The sequence below is a fragment of the Nomascus leucogenys genome, chromosome 3 (assembly GCF_006542625.1).
Source record: "Nomascus leucogenys isolate Asia chromosome 3, Asia_NLE_v1, whole genome shotgun sequence".
In the NCBI taxonomy this organism is placed as follows: domain Eukaryota; kingdom Metazoa; phylum Chordata; class Mammalia; order Primates; family Hylobatidae; genus Nomascus; species Nomascus leucogenys.
In genome coordinates, this window is record NC_044383.1 from 103,079,848 (window position 1) to 103,106,433 (window position 26,586).

Below are 26,586 nucleotides of genomic sequence, written 5' to 3' on the forward strand. Positions count from 1 at the left end.
TGGAGTGCAGTAGCAGAATCACAGCTCACTATAGCCTCTGCTTTCCAGGCTCAGGTGATTCTCCTACTTCAGCTTCCTGAGTAGCTGGGACGACAGGTATGCATCACCAAACCCAGCTAATTTTTTGTACTTTTACTGGAGTCAGGGTTTTGTCATATTGCCCAGGCTGGTCTCAAACTCTCCTCCCACCTTTGCCTGCCAAAGTTCTGTGATTACAGGTGTGAGCCACCATGCTTGGCCTCATAATTATCTTTAAGAAAAAAATAAGTGCTTATATAATAGTAATTCATTATTTGGCTTTTTTTTTTTGTAATTAGGTTGAATATTTTGCCTTATTTATTGGTTCTTTTTAATACATAATTGCCTATTTATGTTATTTGACCAATTTTATATTGAGTTAGTAAGAATTCATTTAAATAAAAATTTAAATCTTCTACTTATGTTTCATATATGGAATTTATTGAACTAGTAATTCTAATTTTATGGGATTGTATATATGAATGGGTAAGGTTTTGAAAATGCCCTTAGCTCAACTGCCTTATTGTCCTAAGGGAGACAGAGTTTAGTGACACTTGAAGAATGAAAGAAATCTTGTGATCAGGTCAGCATAGATTACAAGGCTTTCACTTTTTCTTTCTTACTCTAATTTATGTTCATAAATAAATTTAACTTTCATTTTCTGTCCCTCACATACCTTAGCAATGTCAGGAAACCCTTATGCAATCAAGAATGGCTTCTGTCTTCCTCACAATACTTCACAGTTTTGGTTTTTATAATTGGGATTATTTTCTGAGTCAGATTAATATTTTTAAATTGTTTTTTAAGTATATTCCTTCAAGATTTTATTTTGACATACATGTCATACTGATAACAGAATTTCTTTAGATTTAAGAGTTTCAGAGTTTGTCACCAGTGTTTTTGTACCATTTCCTCATTATTGAATTCTTTATCTTGATTAATTTTTTATTAGAGCATTGCTTGAAGGATTTTCTACCACTTTCTTACCCCCATTCTAGGAAAATTGCATTGGTACAATTTTTTTAAGCGTTTATATGTCTAAATACTATATTTCTGATGTCTTTGAGCAAGTTGTCTGGGTATCGAATTCTTTGATCAGAAGATTTGGTCCTCATTTAGTCTAATTCCTCAAGGTATTCTGTTTCCCATAAACTGTACTATCTTTCACAGAGACAATTGTGTTCTCTGTTTTTTCTTTGTAATGGAATTATGCTTGCCCAGTTGGACATACAGCAAGGAGTTAATAGACGTTTTCTTTCACTGATTGATGTGAGTTCCTGCCACATCAGGCCTAGAAAAATAATAGATTTACTGTATTTTTATTTGATGCTGTCAAAGTAGGAAATATGGGAAAGCAAGCATCTAGAGCCCAGAACTGGAAGCAGAAAGAACAGGAAACTTTGCCTCTTTTGCAGGCATTTCTTTATTGTAATTAGTGTTCTTACTGTAGACACTAGGAAGATATGAATATGCCCTGGGTACTGCACAGCCTATCTTAGCTCCAGCTTTTATTCCTCTGACTTAAGTCTGCGACGGTGACCTTTTGTTACATCTTCTATGTATTTCCTTGTCGTGGCCACTCTTGTGGATGTAAATCACAAACCATCCTTTTCTTCAATCCCAGTTTTGTAGAAAGTTCTCCAAAGCTTTTTTCTTTTGCCTGACTCTTGCTTACTTTTCACTGCTGAAGGAGATATTCCCGCTATACTACTTATTGCCATAATGACTAAAAGTCTTCTTGGTAGCAGTTTATCACCATTATAAGATTATATAGGCTATCATCCTGTCAATATAATACTAATAGTAGTTCATGATACCTGTTAGATAAGCTGACAATCCAAGTGCACTTTAATTGCTTTCTTTTAGATGAAGATAAATATAAACTTGTTGCTTTTAATTCACCAGGAAGAAACTATATTTGGGTTCTTATATATGTGTGTGTGTGTGTGTGTGGGTATATATCATATCATATCTATATTTACTTTTATATATATAGCTGACATTCTCAATGCCCACCTCGCCCTACCTACCAACCACAAAACCCTATATTTTCTTCCTTCTCTCTCTCATCTCTTTCTCTCATAAAGAGCAAGACAAAATTTCTGTCCATTAAATTTAAAACAAAATAGTATAATATATTTATGATTTTCTTTGGAAATAAAGGAAAAACAAGAAAGTGAAGGTGATAATTGCAACCCTATAATTTTGTTTTGATTTTTTTAAGATGGAAGGTAAAATGATTAAGAATACTTATTGTCTTATCCTGTTGATGTTTTACAACAGTATAAGTTAGGGTCTGGAATTCAGTTTTCCATCTTGAAGAATTGGGGCTTTTCATTTAAAACACCCAAACAAAACTTGATGGGTATAACTTTACTAACTTTGCAGAAATTTTCTAAATTTTGCCCAAGTTAGAAGAATAGCAAATTTGTAGAAAAATGAAAAGGAAGAAGGAAGTCTGTTTCTAAGTAAATCTTTCTTAACAATTGAGAACAAGGTTTCTAGGATTTGAGCTGACTTAAAACTTAATGAAAACATTTTTCTATATCAAAAAGAATGATTCGTACAGATGTTTTATGTCCACCATTTGCTTATTCATCCTACTCATTAAACACAGTATGTTAACATTAATATATGAGTTCCTTATGATCAGTAACACAGTCAAATAGAGGAAGAAGAAAAGGAAGAATCAGAAGTGGAAATGAGTATTCTCTTCTGCATGACTACATGAATAGATAACTCAGTAATACACAATTTAGGTGGTGGATGCAGGGCAAGGGAAGGAATAACCATGATGATATAATGAGTTTGATTTTGGGTATGCTGCATTTTGAAAGAAGTGTGAAAATGCATTTTAAAAGGTGCGAAAATAAAAATACATCCTTATAGTCACTTAGGAATATGGTCTGAAATCTAGGAAAGGAGAATTCAGTTAAGGTTGTAAGGTTTGTGAGTTATCACAAATAGTAATAATATCTGGTACTTGAATTAACAAAAATAGGTAAATTTTCTAAGATGAGAATAAACAGGAATAAGACTGTCCCAAAGGAACACCAATAGGGAAGTTACTGAAGAACCGTAGAGGGTACGTTTTGCTGAAGCCAAGGTAGAAGAAAGAGTTCTTTATACTTAGATGACCAGTACCTGAAATGTCTTTGTCTGGATTTTATATAAGCTTCCTAGATATTATATGATTCTCAGAAGCTGTCTGCATTTCATGAAAATTTATCAATAATTGTAGACAGTCCATTAACATTTCTGTAAAAAATAATTCCCGGACAAAAAAGAATCTTGTTTGACAGACATTAGGTAAATTGTGGTTGATAATGAAGGAGATATGCTTAGAAATTGAGGGTAGTACTATAAAGGATTAGTGGAAACTTAGTTCCTCAGTTGGTATTTTGAGTTTTAGACAGAAATCAGTGTTTTAAAGGTGTGCTGAATAGCCTTCGATTTATGAAATTTAGATGTTTATATAGGAAATATTTTTAAAATTTCTTCCAGTGAATGAGAAAGCAGAATTTGCAAAATGTACAAAAAACATTGTAATCTGGAGAAAATTTGACTTCAGTTACATCTAGCTAAGGGTTTTAATCTTGGGTCAGGGAAACCTAGGAAAGGGTTATTTTATGTGCCCTGTTAACGGACACAGGGACTAGATTGTTTTCTTTTTGTGTCTTTGTAATAACTTAAGTCTTTTTAAATTTTTAGAACCTAATCCACCAATAGATCAAGTTATACAGAAACCAGGAGTTGTACAGAGATTTGTGAAATTTCTTGAAAGAAATGAAAATTGCACTTTACAAGTGAGTCTAAAGTTTTCTTTCTTAATTTTTCTCTAGAAATGACATGTTAAAGTTTCTAGTGAAAGCAACTTCTGCAGTATTGACTCTATTGTAAGCATTAAGTAAATACTTGGTAATTAAAAGAAAAGGTATTGCTGCCTGTCTTGTCTTGGACATGGTTTCAGTGCTAGTTTTTTTCTAGGAATTGTTATTTTATTAAGCAATTTTGGAAAAAGTATATAAAATCATTACTAATGTTAATAAACAATTTATAGTTGTTAACCTTTAATAACTTTTTTGTTTTAGAAAACTTCGGACTAAAATGTTGTTAAATTTATTTTGATTCTTAGCTAGCCAGGGTTCTAACTTTTACCTTTTAAAACACTGTTAGCTGACTGATTAGTTCTTTTTTTCAAAACAGAATAAATTAGTATTTAGTATTATCTAGTAGAAATGTGACCAGAGTTAAGTTTGTCATAAAGAACATTGGTTCTCAACCATGATATAGTTAAAATTTTAAGATGTCTTCCAAATAATTTGCTACTAATGGTAATTTACTGAAGTTTATAAATATTTTAATGTTAAAAAAAGATTGGTTTTCCCTACATTCATTGCTATGCATATTCTTAAGTCAGAGTAGAGGTTGGAATTTTATCTATGTATCAGGAATTGCACAAGACATACACCTAACTTATAAAAGCTATTGTCAATAATGGAGGACTGTTACTTCAGTAACAGTTGTTGAGTTTGTAACTTAAGAGTAGTGGTCTACTTAGCTGAATAATTTGAGAAAGATCCTCATGTTTTAGGTATAAGCAAAGGAATGTATTGCATGTGTGAATGTGAAAAATTGGTGAGAATGTTTACAATAAGGGTCTCTAAGGGGCTACTTTAGTCATGTTACAGTTCTGTTGTCAATTATTTTGAACTAGAGATCACGAAATCTGGTTCCATTGCTTTATATAAGCCCTAAGTCCAGACTAAAACCCAGACTTCTTGATACCTATTATTTGGCTTTTTAATTCCATTTGAATGAAAGAAGAAATGATTGAATGTAAATAAATAAAATTATTGAGAGCTAGTTTGAGCCAAGCGTCATGTAAGATATTGTAGTTCCAAAATTCAGATGTTGTCCTGTTTAGAGATATTCCACACTTTCTCCTGGGAAAGACAGACATAAAAAAGATCTGTGGTGACATCGTATCCTTAGTGCTCTAACAGAGCTATAAACAAAGTACTCTGGGGACACAGAACATAGCAACTTACTCTGTTTAGGGGAAGTTTAAGACTTCACAAAGGTAGTGTTGCAAGACTAGTCTTGAGGATGAAGGAGCCTTTGGCAGACTGAAAAGAGGAAAATTAATACTAGGTTTAGAGGATAGCGTGTGTAGACAGCACAGTGTGGGAAGATTTGCTGGGCGTGGTGGCTCACACCTGTAATCCCAGCACTTTGGGAAGCTGAAGAGGGAGGACCTCTTGAACCCAGGAGTTTGAGACCAGCCTGGGAAAATAGTGAAACCTCATCTCTACAAAAAAAAAAAAAAAAAAAAATTAGCTGAGTGTGGTGGCATGCACCTGTAGTCTCATCTACTTGGGAGGTTGAAGTGAGAGTATAACTTGAGCCCAGACATTTGAGGTTATAGTGAGCCGTGATCATACCACTGCACTCCAGCCTGGGCCCTGTCTCTAAAATAAATAAAGAAACACACACACACACTGAGAAGTTTAGCATTTATTAATCACTGTAATTAAAAACTATAGAAATTCAACAGTATGGTCTTGGGACAGCTACATGTTGTGCCATGTTACCCAAGTGCGTGTGAAATATGTTAGTTAATATGATTGGTCCATCTAACAGGCCTTAAATTGGGGGCCTACAAACAAGTTTTGTTGGCCTGCTCATGTTTTAAAGCGTGAATTAGATATTAAATCTTAAAAGATGGGGGGATTTCAAATGAATATCCAGGTTTTTGTCTCCTTTTAACAAATCAGAGGTGTTGGCATTGTTGTCAGATAGTTAAAATGAAAGGAGGTTGAATAGGCATTCTGTCTCTATTTTCTTTTTTCAACTGGAAAGTTTACCTTTTTTTAAAAATTGTAGCCACACACTCTAGGTTTTCACAGTTGTCACTTGCTTATCACTCGTTTTATGTTTAATTGGTTGCTGGTAGGCTTCTGACTTTACCAGTCTTCACTAAGGCTTTCTCCTAGGGATACTAGGGACAAGTTTGTAGAGTAACCTTTCAGTTGTCCACTAGCTTATTTCATTATCTACAATTGGTTGGAACTACGGTCTCCATTATTTTTAAATATAAATTCCCTTTAAAATTTTTTCTTAGTCCTACACATAAAAGTAACTGTACTTTTTAGTATTTCAATAATGCTTTTGGGTACATTTTTTGTTACTTATAATGACGTGTACGTTTATATGAAAAGTTATTTATGTGAAATATTTAAAAAGTTTTTTTATGGTTAATTTTATATGTCAAATATGTGAAATATTTTTTAAACTATAGTCACTGCTTAGTTTGCCTGTGGATTTGTAGGTTGCTTTCAGTAATTCACTAGTTCATTGTTTTGGAGCCATGGTTGAATTTTCTCAGTTGCTTTTATTTTAAATCCATAATGTGTATGTATATTCAAATTTTAATTGAGTTGATATGAGTAACTTCTCAGAGACTCTGCAGCTTAAAAAAAATACCAGAAGTCCCAGCACTGGCTCTGTTAATAATGAAAGCTTGATGTTGAACAAATACCTAAATCTCTCAACTTCTGATTTTTTCGTTTCTTAAATAAGTAGGTTGAGGTTGCATGATCTGTAGAGAAATAAGTACCTCTTATGATTCTAAGTGTCCTAAATATACTGTTGTTATAAGTAGTGTCTCTTACTTATTTTTAAACTGCTTGCTTTAGAATGCTTGCCTCTGTAATAATAAAAAGGAGTTTTATAAATTATAAATTCAAAGGTGTTTATATATTGTTGATTTTATATATTTTCATTATATTTTTCTCAGTTCTTATTTTTCCATATTAAAGAATACTTTTCTGTAATCCGTGATCTTTGATGACAATTACTTTTTTTCTATGAGTTTTTATCCTTAAATCTGACTTCACAATGAATCTTATTAATATAAGTCAGTCTTTCACACTTGTCCTGGCAGGTCTTTACTCCCTCTCTTTCCTTCTTTGCCTTTCTGACATTTCTTTGGTTCTTTCATTTATTTTACCTTTTTTTCTTCTTAGTTTGAAGCTGCATGGGCATTAACTAATATAGCATCTGGAACTTTTCTGCATACCAAGGTAGTGATTGAAACTGGGGCTGTTCCAATTTTTATCAAGCTTCTTAATTCTGAACATGAAGATGTTCAAGAACAGGTATGTCTCTAATTTGTGTTGTTATATGTACTAGAATTCAGTTTTCTCTTGAAAGTACCATTTGTAATTACGATGTGTAATTCATTTTTGTTTCTAATTGCTGTATATTGCGTTAAATTATAGTAGTGTTTTTGGTGTTAGAAGGGAGGAAGAATGAACAGTTCCAGACATAATCCTGGGTTCTCTATAAGTGTGATCACAGCTAGCATAGGAATTACTATTCCTGTTTATAAAAGTGCATACTGAGGCTGGGCATGGTGGCTCATGCCTGTATTCTCAGCACTTGGGAAAGCTGAGGCGAGCAGATCACTTGAGGCCGGGAGTTTGAGACCAGTCTGGCCAACATGTCAAAATCCCAGCTCTGCTAAAAATACAAAAATTAGGCAGGCGTGATGCCACAGCTCCTCAGGAAGCTGAGGCACAAGAATTCCTTGAGCCTGGGAGGCAGAGGTTGCAGAGAGCCAAGATCACGCCACTGTACTCCAGCCTGGGCGACAGAGCGAGATTTGTCTCAAAAAAAAAGCGCATACTGAGACTCAAAAGTTAGTAACTTACCTAAAGTCACAATGAATGGCAGAGCCGGGTTTTAAAGATGGACTGGTTTGACTTTTTGTTCTCTGCATATATGTAGATTATTTTGTTGTTTGTTTTAAGAATATCACATTACTTTGAATAGAACCATTTTTTAATGAACTTAATGAAGTTTTGTTGTAAGAGGTAAAATTTAATTACATATAATTGTACCATCTAAATAAAATCAAGTCATTTGACCTTTTTTGCATCATTTTTATGTACATAAATCTGTTGATCTCTCTCCCATTTTATTCATCATTTCATTTTATATATATCTTTTTCAGTTAACACTAATATTGGGAGCCTTTTTTTATGGCAGTAATTATTCTTCCATGGAAATTTTACTGATTACTCAATATCTGCTCAGATATGTACCATAATTTGTTATCTGTTCCTCAATTGTTGTACATTTGGATTATTTCTAGCTTATTGGTGTTGTTAATAATATTGTGATGAATATCATTATATGTCATCACTCTTTATGTACCTTTTGATTATTTTACTAGGAAAAGTGACTACCCTGTCAAAAGATAAATTTTTTTTTTTTTTTTTTTTTTTTTTTGAGATGAAATCTTGCTCTTGTCCCCCAGGCTGGAGTGCAATGGCGCGATCTCGGCTCACTGCAACCTCCACCTCCCAGGTTCGGGCGATTCTCCTGCCTCAGTCTCCCGAGTAGCTGGGATTACAGGTGCCTGCCACCACGCCCGGCTAGTTTTTGTGTTCTAGTAGAGACGGTGTTTCACCATGTTGGCCAGGCTGGTCTCAAACTCCTGACTTCAGGTGATCCGCCCGCCTAGGCCTCCCAAAGTCCTGGGATTACAGGTGTAAGCCACCGTGCCCAGCCAAAAGATAAATTTTTTAAAGCTCTTACTATGTATTTCAAAGTCAGACTCCAAGAATATTATACCAATTAAGCTCTCCACCAACAGAATATTATATTCCACAAGGTAGAAAATGTCTTTAGTTTAAAGGTTTTTCTTAAAAACAAACAAATCTTAGGTCTAGAGTAGATGTTAAAAATACTAACTTATGTTTTAAACATTAAAATAAAACTTTCCCAATTGAAAAGTAACATGTCTACTTTTGTACTAACATGAAAAGTTTATGGTGAAAATAAAATAAAATGATAATTTGCATTTGTATAATTTCTTACCTAATTGAAATTTAATAAATGAATATGTGTTCTCAGAAATACATTTTCATCATTGTGCAAATTCCATGGAGTCTATTTACACAAACCTAGATGGTTTATAGTATGGCCTTTTGCATCCAGTCTACAAACCTATACAGCATGTTACTGTACTAAATGCTGTAGGCAATTTTTTTTTTTTTTTTTTTTTTTGAGACAGAGTCTTGCTGTGTCACTCAGGCGGCAGTGCAGTGACATGATCTCGGCTCACTGCAACCACCACCTCCTGGGTTTCAAGCAATTCTTATGCTTCAACCTCCTGAGTAGCTGGGATTACAGGCACCTGCAATCACACCCAGCTAGGTTTTGTATTTTTAGTAGAGATGGGGTTTCACCATGTTGGCCAGGCTGGTCGCATACTCCTGACCTCAAGTGATCTGCCCACCTCACCTCCCAAAGTGCTGGAATTACAGGCATGAGCCACTGCACCCAACCTACTATAGACAATTGTATATACAGTGGTAAGTATTTGTGTATCTACACATAAAAAAGGTACAGTAAAGATAATGGTGTCATAATATTATGAGACTACCATCTTATATGCAGTCTGTCATTGACTAAAATGTTATGCAGTGCATGATTATAATTGGAAAATTTGCTAAATAGATATATTTTGTCTCTCCATGTAAATTCATAGTAAACTATGCTCTTTGTTGAACAGTATAGATATTTCACTAATATGCCAGGAAAACTTTTTTTTTGGAGACAGAGTTTTGCTCTGTTGCCCAAGGTGGAGCAAGGCTCATTGCAATCTCTGCCTCCTGGGCTCAAGTGATCCTGCCACCTTAGCCTCCCAAGTAGCTGAGATGACAGGTGCGTGCCACCAAACCCAGCTAATTTTTGTCATTTTTTCAGTAGAGACAGGGTTTTACCACGTTGCCCAGGCTGGTTTTGAACTCCTAGACTCAAGTGATCTGCCCATCTCAGCTTCCCAAAGTGCTGGGATTACACACGTGAGCCACCTTGTTCAGCTGGAAAAATTTTTAAATGTCCTATCTTTCAATTTGAATAAAAATATTAAATTGAATTTTAAAAGTTTTTCTTCTCTACTTTTTTTTTCACATATCGCAAACTGTTGCTTTGTTCATTCTGTACTAAAATCTCATTCCTAAAGGAAAGCCTCTAATTTAAAATATTGTCTTAAGAGAATTTTTTTTTTTTTCCTAAGGCTGTTTGGGCACTTGGTAATATTGCTGGTGACAATGCAGAATGCAGAGATTTTGTTTTGAATTGTGAAATACTTCCACCTCTTTTAGAGTAAGTACTTTATCACAATTAAGTATGTATCAAAAACTATATACTCCACTATATTCTACATACATAATTAAGTTCTTCAGTCATGCTTTTAAATTTGTCTTATGGTTATCAAGCCTGCAGTAGCTTGACAGTAGGTAGAAGCAAGAGAAATTTTCAAATTGTTATCTGTGTCTTTTATGTTCCCTTAAACCACACTTAACAGTGGTCATTGCTTACTTGATGCTTACTGATCTAAAATAATTATTCTGCAAAAACAAGGATATATAGTAGTTTATAATACAGTAAAATTTACATATTGCTATAGTAGGGAATCCTTAATACTTGAACAGACAGTATATTTAGGATGTCAGTATGTTTTAAATTTTATTAAAAGAACCAAGATTTTAAGATAGAGATTTTTCTTTCAGGATTAGAATTTTACTTCAAATGATTTATCTAGTAGTTTCTTCTACTACTTTATGTATTTTTTTAAAAAAGAAATTACCCTATAATGTAAGGTCCTTTATATAAATGACATAAAATTTTTTGAAAGACAGGCTTATACATATTGTTTATGATTAAGAGGATCTTTATGTAGGATAAATGCCAATGGCAGGTAGTGAAGAAAAAGACTAATCGAGGAGATGGTTAGAAGTAAATATTTTACTCTTCATTTCTGCATGGAGGTGCATTCTCCATGCTCTCCAGCTGAGGAATTGAATAGGAAGAATAAATTTCTAGACAATAGTTTTCAAAAAACATTTTACTCTAGCTTTCTGTGGACAGAAGTTACTTCTTGGCATGGTTTCACTTAACTAATATTAATTGAAGATCTGTGTGCAAACCACTGAACTCACTATAATTTCATTTATTATGGGCTTAAAGTTAATGGTCCATAGTATTTGAGAATTTAGCTGAGCTATAAAAGAAAGTACTGATTTAGAGTTCAATATGAATCATTTTGAAGTCGATACTATTAAAAACATCTCTTAAAGTTTCAGTTTGAGACTTGTCTCACCTGATTTATGTGGTATATAAATTAACTGAGCACTTTTTGTTTTTGTTGTTCTGTCTCTATGTCATTTTATTATTTGTTAATATCTCAAGTAGGTAGTGGTTTATGAAGTAGTAAACATTTCTTAGGTCTAATCTCTTTAAATGTCCTAAGGAGTCTTTTAACCATGACTGAAGAAACCAAACTAAAAAATAAAACAAATGAAGAATAACCAGTACCCAGCTATGTAGTAATAGTTATAAAAACAATTTCAGGCTGGGTGTGGTGGCTCACGCCTGTAATCCCTGCACTCTGGGAGGCCAAGGCAGGTGGATCCCCTGAGGTCAGGAGTTCGAGACCAGCCTGACCAACATGGAGAAACCCTGTTTCTACTGAAAATACAAAATTAGCTGGGTGTGGTGGTGCATGCTTGTAATCCCAGCTACTCGAGAGGCTGAGGCAGTAGAATTGCTTGAACCCGGGAGGTGGAGGTTGTGGTGAGCTGAGATCATGCCATCGTACTCCAGCCTGGGCAACAAGAGCAAAATTCCATTTCAGATAATAATAATAATTTCCAAAAAGGGTATTAAAAAGTTGGAAAGTTTCAGAGTTTCACTATAAAACTTCATCTTAGAAAGTTTCAAAGTATTTAAAAAAATAAGAAAGGTAATTAAAAGGAAGTTAAGTTAGATACTCTCTCTGGAGTTGGGCAAAAGGAAAAATTTTTGGCTTAAAAAATGATTATGCAGGCCGGGCGCAGTGGCTCACGCCTGTAATCCCAGCACTTTGGGAGGCCGAGTCGGGTAGATCACGAGGTCAGGAGATCAAGACCATCCTGGCTAACATGGTGAAATCTGGTCTCTACTAAAAATACAAAAAAATAGCCAGGAGTGGTGGCGGGTGCCTGTAAGTCCCAGCTACTCAAGAGGCTGAGGCAGGAGGATGGCATGTACCTGGGAGGTGGAGCTTGCAGTGAGCCAAGATCGCGCCACTGCACTCCAACTTGGGCGACAGAGCGAGACTCCGTCTCAAAAAAAAAAAACATGATTATGCATTATTTGTTGTTCACATTGTAATTCACATTTAGTAATGCTTAAGTAAATGTAAAACTTATTAATGTATCATTTTATCTGTTTGAGTGATATTTTATTTTATTAGTATTCATTTAATTCTCAGTAAATGTAAATCTTTTACTACTATAAACTATCCTGATACAATTTTGCTGTAATTTAACTCAACTTTAATTTATAATGTAGCATATTTGTACTTTCTCATAATAACCCCATTAATACAAAAAAAGAACAATAGTATACAACAGGGGTTGGCCAGCTTTATCTCTCAGGCCAAATCTGGCTCGCTTCACATTTTTGTAAATTAAGTTTTATCGAAACACAGTCACGCCTATTTACTCACTTAATGTCTCTGGTTGCTTTCATGCTACATCAGCATAGGTGAGTAATAGAAACGAGAAGGAGGGCCTGCAAACCCTAAAATATTTACTGAAGAAAATTGTCAACTCTTAGCTTACAAAATCAGTATAACTATTTTATTTCTAAATCTGTTGTATTTTGGGGAAATCTAACATCCATTTTTAGGAAAGCCTTTAGAACAGAAACTTTTTTTAGTGTAGTAGAATACATGTAACCAGTTTAACCATTTTAAAGTGTACAATTTAGTGGCAGTAAGTAGATTTGCAACATTGTACAACTATCACTACTATCTAGTTCCAGAATTTTTTTACCACCTTAAACAGAAACTCAGTACCCATTAAACAGTCACATCCCATTTTGCCATCACCTTGTGCGTTGGAAACTACAAATCTGTTTTCTCTCTCTGTGGATTTGCTTATACTGTATATATCACATAAGTGGAATCATACAATATATTACCTTTGTGTCTGGCTTCTTTTAGCTTACTGTTTTCAAGGTTCATCTATATTATAGTGAATGTATCAGTACTTCGTTCTTTTTATGGCTGAATTATATTCCATTTTATGCATGTGCCACATTTTGTTCATTCATTAATAGATGGACACTTCGGTGTGTCCACCTTTTGACTACTGTAAATAGTGCTTCTATAAACATTCATGTACAAGGTTTTGTTTCAGTACTGGTTTTTCATTCTTGTGGGTATATAAACACGTAGGAGTGGAATTTGCCAGGTAATATGGTAATTCTATCTTTAATTTTTTAGGGACTACCAAACTTTTTCACAGCAGCTGTACCATTTTACATTCTCCTAGCAATGTATGAGTGTTCTAGTTTCTCTGTATCATCACCAACACATATTATCTGTTCTGATTTAGATCATCTTAGTGGGTGTAAGTTGATTTTTTCATTTCTATGAAAAGGTCATTGTCATTTTGATAGAGGTTTCATTTACTCTGTAGATCACTTTGAGCAGTATTGCCATCTTAATAATATTAAGGCTTCCAATTCGTAAACCTGAGAAATCTTTTAATTAATTAAGGTGTTTAATTTTAACAATATTTTGTAGATTTTAGTAAACAGGTCTTATACCTCTTTGGTTAAATGTATTCCAAAGTATTTTATTCGTTTTTATTCAAATGTAAATGAAATTGTTTTCTTAATTTCTTTTTTGACTTGTTCTTGGTAGTGTATAGAAATACAACTGATTTTTGTGTGTTGATTATTTATTTATTTATTTATTTATTTTGAGGCAGGGTCTTGCTCTGTCACCTAGGCTGGAGTGCAGTGGCGTAATCTTGGCTTACTGCCGTCTGTGCCTCCCAGGTTCAAGCGATTCTCGTGCCTCAGCCTCCCAAGTAGCTGGGATTACAGTTGTGTACAACCATACCTGGCTAATTTTTGTATTTTTAGTAGAGACGGAGTTTCACCATGTTGGCCAGGCTGGTCTTGAACTCCTGGCATCAAGTGATCCATCCCCCCCTTGACCTCCCAAAGCTCTGGGATTACACGTGTGAGCCACCACACCTGGCCTGTGTGTTGATCTTGCATCCTGCAACTTTGTTGAATTGATTAGCACCAATAGTTTTTTTGTGGATTGTTGTGGATTTCCGTATATTAGATCATGTCATCTGTCAATAATGATAGTTTCATTGCTGAGCATAATGGCACGTGCCGGTAGTCTCAGATACTTGGGAGGCTGAATAGGGAGGGTCATTTGAGGTCAGGAGCTTCCCGGGTTCAAGCGGTTCTCATGCCTCAACTCTCCCAAGTAGCTGGGAATACAGGCGTGTACCACCATGCCTGGCTGATTTTTGTATTTTTGGTAGAGACGAAGTTTCACCATGTTGGCCAGGCTGGTCTTGAACTCAAATTTGAGGTCAAGATCATTTGAGGCTGTAGTGCACTATGATAATGCTTGTGAATAGTCACTGCACTCTAGCCTGTGCAACTTAGCAAGACTCCATCTCTAAATTTTTTTTTTTAAAGATAGTTTCATTTCTTGCTTTCCAAGTTGGCTGTGTGAATTCTTTTTGTTGCACAGTTGCTTTGGATAGAGCTTCCATTACAATGTTACCTAGAAGTGGCAAAAATGAGTGTCTTTGTTTTCTTTCTTACCTCAGAGTAAAAACTAACTCTTTCACCATTCAGTGTGATGTTTGCTATGGTTTTCGATAAATGCCCTTTATTCCGTTGAGGTAGTTTCCTTCTATTTCTTTTTTTTTTCTTTTTTTTTGAGACAGAGTCATGCTCTGTCACCAGGCTTGAGTACAGTGGCACGATGTTAGCTCACTGCAACCTCTGCCTCCTGGGTTCGATTTTCCTGCCTCAGCCTCCCAGGTAGCTGGGACTACAAGCGTGCACCACCATGCCCAGCTAATTTTTGTATTTTTAGTAGAGACGGTTTCACCATGTTGGCCAGGATGGTCTCGATCTCCTGACCTCATGATTCACCCGCCTCGACCTCCCAAAGTGCTGGGATTACAGGAATGAGTCACTGTGCCTGACCTGTGTAGTGTTTTTATCATAAAAGGATGTTGAGCTCTTTTAAATACTTTTTGCATCCAATGAGATAACTTGTTTTTTTAATTTATTATATTAATATGGTTTATCATTTTGATTGATATTTGTATCTTGAACCTTCCTTGCATTCCTTGGTTAAATGCCATGTGGTCATAGTATAAGCTGCTAGATTCAGTTTCCTAGAATTCTGTTGAGGATTTTTGTATGTATATTCCGAAGAAATATTTTTTCTTTTGTAACTTTTGTTTTGATATCTTTGGCTTTGGTATCAGGGTAATGCTATCCTCACAGAATTGATGAGGAAGGGTTCTCTTATTTTTTTAAAAAAAATTTTGCGGCTACGTAGTAGATATGTATATTTATGGGGTACACGAGATGTTTTGATACAGGCATGCAATGTGAAATAAGCACACCATGGAGTGGGCATAAGCATGCCCTCAAGCTTTTATCCTTTGAGTCACAAATAATCCAGTTACATTCTTTTCATTATTTTAAGTGTTCTCTTATTTTTTGAAAGGGTTTGAGAATTATTCATTAATGTTTGGTAGAATTCACCAGTGAAGCCATCTGATGCTGGACATTTCCTTTTTGGGAAGTGTTTGATTAGAATTCTATATCTTGTTATAGTTCTATTTAGATTTTCTATTCTTAAGTCAGTTTGGTAGTTTCTGTGTTTCTAAATGGTTTTTCATTTCTTCTAGCTTATCTTTCTTAGCTTTTGATGATAATATTCTCATATAATTCTTTTTTTTGTTGAAGTGCTGATAGTAATGTCTCTACTTTGATTCTTAATTGTAGTAATATCATATATATATATATATATTTTTTGAGATGGAGTCTTGCTCTGTTGCACAGGCTGGAGTGCAATGGCATAATCTCGACTCACTGCACACTGTGCCTCCCGGGTTCAAGCGATTCTTCCACCTCAGCCCCCCAAGTAGCTGGGATTACAGGTGCATGCCACCACGCCCAGCTAATTTTTATATTTTTGTAGAGACATGGTTTCACCATGTTGGCCAGGCTGGTCTTGAACTCCTGACCTCAGGTGATCTGCTTGCCTCAGCCTCCTGAAGTGCTGGGATTATAGGTGTGAGCCACTGCACCCAGCCAAATTGTAGTAATATGAATCTTTTTCCTTTTGTCCATCTAGATAAAGGCTTGTTTTTGTTGATTTTTTTTTTTTTTTGTCAAAGAACTACCTTTTTGTTTAGTTGATTTTCTGTAGTGTTTTTCCTTTTTTTGAGACGGAGTCTTTCTCTGTCCCCCAGGCTGGAGTGCAGTGGCGTGATCTCGGCTCACCGCAACCTCCACCTCCTGGGTTCACGCCATTCTCCTGCCTCAGCCTCCCGAGTAGCTGGGACTACAGGCACCCGCCAACACACCCGGCTAATTTTTTGTATTTTTAGTAGAGACGGGGTTTCACTGTGTTAGCCAGGATGGTCTCGATCTCCTGACCTCGTGATCCGCCCGCCTCGGCCTCTGAAAGTGCTGGGATTACAGGCTTGAGCCACCGCGCCCGGCCCCTGTAGTGTTTTTCTATTCTGTATTTTATCTCTGGTCTTAACTTTATTTTCTTCCTCCTGCTAGCTATGAGTTTTGTTTACTCTAATTTTTCTAATTTCTGAAGGTGGAAGGTTATCTTTTTTCATATGGGTGTTAAGAACTATAAATTTTTTTCTGAGTATTAATTTCACTACATCCCTTAAGTTTTGGTGTGTTTTTATTTTTTATTTATCTCAAAGTATTTTCTGCGTGTGTGTGTGTGTGTGTTTTAACTCACTAGTTATTTAAGAGTATGTTACTCTACTCATAGTTCTGAATTTTTTAGTTTTCTGTCTGTATTTTTAGTTTCATTCCATTGTTGTCAGAGAAGATACTTTTTATGATTTCACTTCAAAAATTTATCAGAGCTCAATTGATCCACCTGCCTTGGTCTCACAAAGCCTACTGAGTAGCTGGGATTACCGGCATGCACCACCAAGCCCAGCTAATTTTTGTATTTTTAGCAGAAATGAGGTTTCACTATGTTGGCCTGGCTGGTCTCAAATCCCTGCCTCAAGTGATCCACCTGCCTTGGTCTCCCAAAGTGTTGGGATTACAGGCGTGAGCCACTGCACCCGGCCTAGACCATGTAATTTTTTAAGTGATACTTCTTTTTTTTTTGAGACAGAATCTTGCTCTGTTGCCCAGGCTGGAGTGCAGTGGTGCAGCCTCGGCTCACTGAACCTCTGCCACCAGGTTTAAGCAATTCTCCTGCCTCAGCCTCCTGAATAGCAGGGACCACAGGCACGTGTCACCATGCCCAGCTAATTTTTGTATCTTTAGTAGAGATGGGTCTCACCATGTTGGTCAGACTGGTCTCGAACTTTTGGCCTCAGGCGATCTACCCACCTTGGCCTCCCAAAGTGCTGGGATTACAAGCAAGAGCCACCACATCTGACCCATGTGTTTCTTCTTCCTGATAGATTGACTTTTTATCAACATATGGTGTTCTTCTTTGTCTCTGAAAACAGTTTTTGACTTACGGTCTAGTTTGTCTCATTAGTGTAACTATTCTGGATCTCTGTTATTATTTGCATGGAAAATCACTTCTTGGCCTTTTGGCTAAGATAAGCGTATTATTTGCATGGAAAATCTTTTTCTATTTCACTTTCTTTTTTTTTTTTTTTTTTTTTTTTTTTTTTGAGATGGAGTCTCGCTCTGTCGCCCAGGCTGGAGTGCAGTGGCGCAATCTCGGCTCACTGCAAGCTCCGCCTCCCGGGTTCACGCCATTCTCCTGCCTCAGCCTCTCTGAGTAGCTGGGACTACAGGCGCCCGCCACCACGCCCGGCTAATTTTTTGTATTTTTTAGTAGAGGCAGAGTTTCACCGTGGTCTCGATCTCCTGACCTCGTGATCCGCCCGCCTCAGCCTCCCAAAGTGCTGGGATTACAAGCGTGAGCCACCGTGCCCAGCCTCTCTTTCACTTTCAACCTATTTATGTCTTTGATTCTAAAATGAGTCATTTGTAGACAGCATCGTAGACTTACTATGGGTTTTGTTTTGTTTAATGTATTCTGCCAGTTACTACTTTTGAGAGTTTAATTCATTTACATTTAGTATAACTACTGATAAATTGGGACTTACTTTTGCCATTTTATTATTATTTAAGCTTTTGTAGAGACAGAGTCTCGTTATGTTGCCTAGGCTGGTCTTAAACTCCTGGCCTCAAGTGATCCTCCTGCATTGGCCTCCCAAGGCACTGGGATTATAGGTGTGAGCCATAGCACCTGGCCATTGTTATTTGTTTTCCAAATGTCACTTATTTTAAAAAATAATTTACAGCATTGATTCCTTTCTTGTTTCGTTTCCTATTTTTTTTTAAAGTTTTTTTTTTTTAATGGTTACCCTAAGGAATATAACTAACACTTTAAACTTGTAACCACCTTGATTGAATTACTCGCAGTTTACCTTCAAAATTATACAAAAACACTACTATACATTTCTTTTTTTTTTTTTTTCTTTTTTTGAGACGGAGTCTTGCTCTGTCGCCCAGGCTGGAGTGCAGTGGCGCAATCTCGGCTCACTGCAAGCTCCGCCTCGCGGGTTCACGCCATTCTCCTACCTCAGCCTCTCCGAGTAGCTGGGACTACAGGCACCCACCACGATGCCCGGCTAATTTTTTGTATTTTTAGTAGAGACGGGGTTTCACCGTGGTCTCGATCTCCTGACCTCGTGATTCACCCGCCTCGGCCTCCCAAAGTGCTGGGATTACAAGCTTGAGCCACCGCGCCCGGCCCTACTATACATTTCTGTCTCACTCTTCTTAAGTTGTTATTGCCACAAATTACATTATTATACATTGTGTGCCCATTACCCTAGATTTATAATGATTATTTTTTGCATTTTACTTTTAAGTCATGTAGGGAAAAAAAGAGGAATTACAAACCCAAAATTCCATAATACTAGCTCTTAGAGTTACCTATGTAGCTATCTTTAGCAGTATTCTTTATTTCTTTGTATGGTTTTGAGGTATTGTTTATGGCCCTTTCATTTCAGCATAAAGGATTCCCTTTAGCTATTCTTGTAAAGCCAGTCTGCTAGTGATGCCTTTCCTCAGCTTTTGCTCATGTGGGAATCTCACTTTCTCCTTCTGTTTGGAAGGATTGTTTTGCTGGATATTGAAGTCTTGGTTGAGAGTTTCTTTCAGCACTTTAAATATGTCATCCCGTTGCCTCTGTCCTTCATGGTTTTCGATGAGAAATCAGCTATTGATCTTTATGAGGAATCTTTGTACACTGTGGGTCACTTCTCTTTTTGCTTTCAAGATTCTGTCTTTGTCTTTTGATTACTTGTGTCTTGGTATGTATCTCTTTGAGTTTATCCTTAGAGTTTATTTAGCTTCTTGGATGTGTAGATTCATTTCTTTTATAAAGTTTGAAAAGTTTTCAGTAATTATTTCTTCAGATATTCTTTTTTCTCCTTTTCTTCTTAGATTTCCATTATGCATATATTGGTATGCTTGATGGTATTTTACAGCTTTCTTAGGCTGTGTTCATTTCTTGTCATTCTTTTTCTTTCTGCTTCTCAGTTTGAATAATTTCAGTTAACCTATCTTAGGGTTGTGGATTCTTTCTTCTTCCTGCTCAATCTGCTGTCAAACCCCTCCAGTGAAATTTTAATTTCAGTTTTATGCTTACAGCTTCATAATTCCTATTTAGTTCCTTTTTATAATGTCTGTTTCCATAGTGATGATTCTCTATTTGTTGAGACATTGTTTTTCTAGTTTTCTTTAGTTTTTTTTGTGCATAGATCCTTTAGCTCTTTTGAACATATTAGACAATGAATTTAAAATCTTTGCATAGTAAATCCAGTGTCTGTGATTTCTCAGGGAAAATTTCTTTTAATTTATATATTTCACTGTTAATGGACCACACTTTTAAAATTTCTTGGCATGCCTCATAATTTCTTGTTGAAAAGCTGGACTGATCATTGTAACTGTGGTAACTATGGAAATCAGATTCTCCTCTCCTTCCAGGTTTTTGTTTTGCTGCTTGTTGTAGTCATTTATGTGGGGACTTTTAAAATTAATTTTATAAAGCCTGTATTCCTTGTCATGCGTGGTCTCTGAAATCTCTTTTCCCTTAACTCAGTGGGTAGCTAGTGGTTTGACAGCAGAGAGTGCTTTAAATATCTGGAGCCAAAGATAAACAAAAAGTCTCCAGGTTTTTACAGATTGGCTCTGCATTGAGCCACCTCTTCAATTCTTAGTCAGGCTGATTACAGCTATGACTTAGCACTACTTTACTCCCTGCTCGTGCTAAGCCTAAAGGAAAACTATAAGTAAAAGCTTAGGTCTCTTCATGTTTTTTCTGATTGTGGACTCTGCCCTGGACATGTGCATGGGCCTTCAGATTGTCTGATATATGTGGGAGCTTTTCACATCCCTCATAGCCCAAGTATCTTACTCCCCACCTTTCCAGCCAGGTTTTCAATGTGTCTCGTTTGCCTCAACTGTATCTTTTGCTCAGATTTCAACATCTCATTCATTTGCCTTTTAATGTTTTTGAGGACCATTCCTTGTTTACAAAGCTACTTTTCCACCCTGAGAGAATTCCCAGTTATGCAAAACAAAGGCAAGCCCTTTGCATCAGTTTTTCAGGGAGCCTCCAAACAGGTCAGAACAGGCAAACACAATTCCTTGAAACAAATTCTGCTCTACTCCTTCCAGAACCAGGAACCCACAGTGAGAACTCAGGCTGCTGTCTTAAAGGTTGCTGCCAGGCTGGGGAGGGAGTTGGGTAAGAGTAGGTTAAAATGCCAGAAAGCTTTCCTACCACATTTCAGCCCTTTCCTGGTTAAAAGTTATCTTAGTTGTCATAAACCTTTGACTATCTTCAGAGTTCTAATAAACTTGATTCTGACAGTGTTTGCAAGTTTCTTGGTGTTCCTGGGAGGGACAAGCACCTGGAGTTCCATTCTGTACCATTTTTGCATATGTCACTCTAAAACAGGGATTTTTTTAACCTAGGTTCTTTGTACTTCTAGCAGGTTTGTGGAGGTCCTTAGGAGGTTAACAAACTCCTGAAATTGCATGCCAAATTTTGATGTATGTGCTTTTTTTCTAAGGTAAGGATCCGTTATGGTCTCAAGGGGGTCCACAACTCTAAAATTTCAAGTACTACTATTTTAGGGGATCTCCTATTTAAATATAAATAACTAAAACATAAAGTTATGCTTTAAAAAAAAAAAACCTATAAGTAGTAACTCCTTAGGAGCTGAGAAGAAAAATTCTCATTTTAGATACTCAGTAGATACCAAGGTTCATTGCAAAGCAGGTAAAAAAATACTAGACATACTCTGTTAAAAACACAACAAAAGAACTTCTCTTGTCAATAGGTAATCTTTATATAATTTAAAACTGTATTCCTTGCTTTCTGAATTCATATAATGTATTATTTTCATGATTAAAGAAATTAATCTGGCTGGGAATGGTGGTTCACCCCTGTAATCCCAGCACTTTGGGAGGCTGAGGCAGGTGGATCACGAGGTCGGGAGTTCAAGACCAGCCTGGCCAAGATAGTGAAACCTTATCTCTACTAAAAATACAAAAATTGGCGGGGTTGGTGTCAGGCGCCTATAAATCCCAGCTACACAGGAGGCTGCGGCAGGAGAATCGCATGAACCCAGGGGCAGAGGTTGCAGTGAGCGGAGATTGTGCCACTGCACTCCAGCGTGGGTGACAGAGTGAGACTCTGTCTCAAAAAAAAAAAAGAAAAATTAATCTAGTATTCTTTTTAATATATATAGAAATAAGTAAATTTCCCATGACATCCTCTTAAGAATTCTTTTAAGAATTCAGATTGTAGATTCAAACTTTAGAAAATAGAACTGTAATATGCTTATTTTGCTTCTGAAAACATAATGAATTTTAGATACTTTTTCCCTATTTTACTACTTTGAATATCTTATAAAATATATTGGAGAGAAATTTTATGTTACGATAGCTAAAGAGGAAAAATGAATGTAAGGTGATAATTCTTTTTTTTTCCTTTTTCTTGGCAGGTTATTAACAAATTCAAACAGACTCACAACAACAAGAAATGCTGTGTGGGCCCTCTCAAATTTATGTAGAGGCAAAAACCCTCCTCCAAACTTTAGTAAGGTATGAGTAAAATACACAAATTAAAAAATTTGTTTCTATAAACCTAAGTTTCTATATAGTAGTTTTTTGATGTTTAAGGAACTCCACTTTTTGTTTAGTAGTTTTCTTTATTGGCCAGACAATGTTTGCACATACACAGTATTCAAAAGCTTTACAATATAAAGGAAGTGTCCCTTGTACTTTTCCTCACACACCTTAAATTCCTATGCCCAGAGGCAGTCACTGCAACCACATGTATCAAGTAATTGATTTCAGAAATCTTCTAATCTAGTTCTCTCGTTTATAGGAAAATAAGTCCTGCAAAAGATTAAATAATTCCTTTAGGTTCACCGTTTGTACTTTTTCATTGTAACTTTTATCTCTTTGGTTAACTGTTTCCCTATCTACTGATATTTTGCTTCTAGAAATACAGATGATTAATTAATTCCCAGTTTAGTTTTATTGTTTAAGATGCTGTTAGGAAGGTAGAAAGGGGGTAAATTTTTAGAATACCATTCTACTTCTTCTGAATTTAGTATCTAAAATGGCACAATGACTCTAGCACTAAGATAAGTTTAAACTTTGGTAAAGATCTAGTGATAAAGTTTCTGGGGATAAAAAATAATACATTTCTAATTCACAAAGGTAATGCATGAACTAGTATGCCTTCTCATTTTTACTTTTCATTTCATTTCCTAAGATATTCAAAAGACACAAACTCAAGAGTTGAGATTTAATAAAAGTAGTAATTTTTACTGCCTATTCACGTTAACTCTTAAATAAAACTGGCGCTTCCCCACCCACTGCCCTTTTAACTGGAGGTGAAGAATACAAAGATATGCAGTACATTTTGATACTACTGCTGTGATTTGTGCTAACATGCCAACAGTTTTACCTGCCAGTGTTTTTGTACCTTTAGTGCAAATGTCAACAAAATGAGAAAGATGAATGATGTCTTAGTATTAGTTTGGAAATAGTTTTCACATCACATATACCCCCAAAAGGGTTTAAGAATCCCCCAGGGGTCCATGGACCACACTTTGACAACCACTGTCTTTCAACAGTCTCCTTGTAGGTAGCTACTTGACTGATTCCCTCATCTTTGTTTGCTTAGAAGTCACATTTTTTATGAGCTCTACTGTTACCACTATTTTTAATAATGTAATCTGTCACTGTGCTACCGGTGGAAGGTGCCCAAGTTACTGGCGGCAAATCCATATGGGTCTGCAGCAACCTCAATTCTTGCCTCCTCAGAAGAAAGAATTCAACTGAGAGCATTAGGTAGAAAAAGAGACCAAGGCAAGTTTCAGAGCAGGAGCGGAAGTTTATTTAAAAGGCTTTAGAACAGGAAAGAAAGGAAAGTACACTTGGAAGGGACCCAAGCAGGCACTGAGGTCAAGTACCGTGTTTAAATTAACCTTGATCCTAGGACTTTATAGACTGTCCCCTTTCCCATGATTCTTCCCTTAAGGGTGCGCTGCCTCCATGCCCAGTGCCCTCCTTACCCTTGGGAGGTGAGCATGAGCAGTGTGTTTAGGAAGTTGTATGCATGCCCATCTGAGGTTTTCTTCCCTTTTCCAGTAGCGTGCCCCCCCATCCCCGAAAAGTTATACTCCGTCATTTTGTCTCTTAATGCACATGCCTGAGAAGTTGCATCTCCCTGGTGCCTGCATTCAGTTAATACTTTAGTGCAACAGGTGAGGATCATCAGGAAATGGCTTCTTCCTGGCACCGGCTGCCAATTTATCACTTTTAAAGATGCAATGTGATAATTGCCAAACCATCACCTGACATTCCTAGTGGGTGGGGGAGCAGCCCTCTCATGCCCCACTCAAGCCTGTCTACCTACTGTAACAACTGCCCTCAGCGCATGAGTATACCTGACCTTCTTCGTTTTTACTCTGTTTCTTTCAAATCACCTTTTAACATAATATATGTGTTTTTCTTATTTATGTATTTTAATTTTTTTCTTTTTATTTTTGAGATGGAGTCTCGCTCTGTCGCCCAGGCTGGAGTGCAGTGGCGTGATCTCAGCTCACTTCAACCTCTGCCTCCCAGGTTCAAGCTATTCTCCTGTCTCAGCCTCTCGAGTAGCTGGGATTACAGGCACACGCTACCTCGCCCAGCTAATTTTTGTATTTTTAGTAGAGACGGGGTTTCACCATGTTGGTCAGGCTGGTCTCGAACTCCTGACCTCAGGCAATTTGCCTGCCTCAGCCTCCCAAAGTGCTGGCATTACAGGTGTGAGCCACCACGCCTGGCCCTTATTTATATATTTTAATTTTTAAAAATCTTCCACTAAAATGTGAACTCCTAAGGGAAACTTTGGTTACTTACGTATTCCAAACTTATGAAATAATATCACATTTTGGGGCTTAAGACTTGTTTGTTAAGTACATTTTCTTTAATTTTATATGAGAGATTTGTTTTTTAATCATTCACTTTTTTTGAAATTTTCTTTTTTTTCCTTCTTTTTTTGAGATGGAGTTTCACTCTGTCGCCCAGGCTCGAGTGCAGTGGTGCGATCTCAGCTCACTGCAACCTCTTTCTCCCAGGTTCAAGCGATTCTCCTGCCTCAGCCCCCCAAGTAGCTGGGATTACAGACACCTGCCACCACGCCTGGCTAATTTTTATATTTTATTAGAGACGGAGTTTCACCGTGTTGGCCAGGCTGGTCTTGAGCTCCTGACCAGATGATCTGCCCATCTCAGCCTCCCAAAGTGCTGGGATTACAGGCTTGAGCCACCATGCCAAGCCGGAAATTTTCATTTCTACAATCATATTTTATCTTTTCAATAATTAGTTTTCTTACTCTCTGGTTGCTCATCTTTATGTAGAATTCTGTTCTTTTATGGACCCAGTAAATTGTCATATCTAAGGATTTATTGTGTTTTTTGTTTGTTTGTTTGTTTTTTGGTGTCTCTGTTTGTGCTTTTTTTGTTTTGTTTGTGGTTTGTTTGTCTTAATCACTTTAATGTTGGAGGCTATCTTTGTTTATCTGGTGATCTTTGAACAAATTTCAGAAGAGACTAAAAACTGATTGGAAGATGAGTGTATAAATGGACTTCATTGTAGGATAATTGGGCAGCAAAACCATATTTTCTTTGAGGAACACTAGATTTCAGTTTCTTTTGTGAGACTTCAGTTTTTTCAGAGACAGATTTTCCATTCTCTTGCTGGAAGATGGGTAGATTGGGTTGAGGTATAGAGTAGGTAACATACCTGGCTATTAAATATCCCGCAGCTGGGCACCGTGTCTCATGCTGTAATCCCAGCACTTTGGGAGGCTGAGGTGAGAGGATCGTTTGAGCCCAGGGGTTCGAGGCCAGCTTGGGCAACATTGTAAGAGCCTGTCTCTACAAAAAAATTAAAAAAATTAGCCGAGTGTGGTAGCACATGCCTGTACTCCCAGCCACTCAGGAGGCTGAGATGGGAGGATTGCTTGAGCCTGGGAGGTTGAGACAGCAGTGAGCTGTGATCATGCCACTGCACCTCGAGCTTGGGCAACAGAGCAAGACCCTGTCTCAAAAATGAAAAATACAAATAATAAACATCTGGGAACTGAGTATTGGAAGAGAGCTAGAGGTTTTCACTAGTCAGTATGCAGACTTACACTTATCTCCTACTTTTAGTCTAGTGCTTCATTTCAACCTCCACTGTGCTTTATATCCCAAAGTTCTGTTTCTGTGATTCACATTTTGTTGTCCAGTTTCTCCTTCAAATAAACTTCCAGTCTTTGGTAGCACTGAGAATGCTAGTCATCTACCTTTGTAGTAGGGACCCAAAGTCTAACCTGCTTCTTATCAGATTTTTAATCTCTTCCTCTATTTTAGCACCGTTTCCCCTGCCGTCTGTGATACCTGGTGCCTCTGATTTCTAAGCATTTGGAGGTGATGGTGGGGAGATAAATTAGCTTTCCTCTTATTGGTAGTTCCCTCTCCTGGCATTAAGGTTCCACTTTTCTCTCCTCTTCTAAGTCGGTTACTGTTTCTTTATTCACTTTTGTCTTTATATATTGTGGACAGGATTATTAATGTCTACTGGCCTTTTCAAAGTTGGAATTTGTATTTCTGTTCCTTTTTTTTTTTCCTGAGAAGATACTGGGGCAGAAATGTTTTTACTTTGATCACTTACTACTGGAAATATGTATTAGTTCATTGTTTTTTAACTCAGTGAAAAGGTATATGTCAGCTATATTAACTTTTTTTAAACTACTTTATATTTGCTTTAAAACCCTGATATTTGGCTGGGCGTGACGGCTCATGCCTGTTATCCTAGCACTTTGGGAGGTTGAGATGGGCGGATTGTTTTGAGTACAGGAGTTCTAGACCAGCCTAGCCAACA

The 26,586-nt window shown here is 36.7% G+C and overlaps 1 protein-coding gene across 3 annotated transcripts in view; it reads left to right on the forward strand.

The window, feature by feature from the left end:
* The window catches only part of KPNA5 (karyopherin subunit alpha 5), a 55,717-nt gene that overhangs the window by 14,315 nt on the left and 14,816 nt on the right, over positions 1-26,586 (forward strand). For all 3 annotated transcript variants that reach the window (XM_030809608.1, XM_030809609.1, XM_030809610.1), the window contains 4 exons: positions 3,730-3,824; positions 7,047-7,178; positions 10,109-10,197; positions 22,164-22,263. In XM_030809608.1, the coding sequence (XP_030665468.1) occupies positions 3,730-3,824; positions 7,047-7,178; positions 10,109-10,197; positions 22,164-22,263 (416 nt within the window). The remainder of the gene's footprint in view (positions 1-3,729; positions 3,825-7,046; positions 7,179-10,108; positions 10,198-22,163; positions 22,264-26,586) is intronic.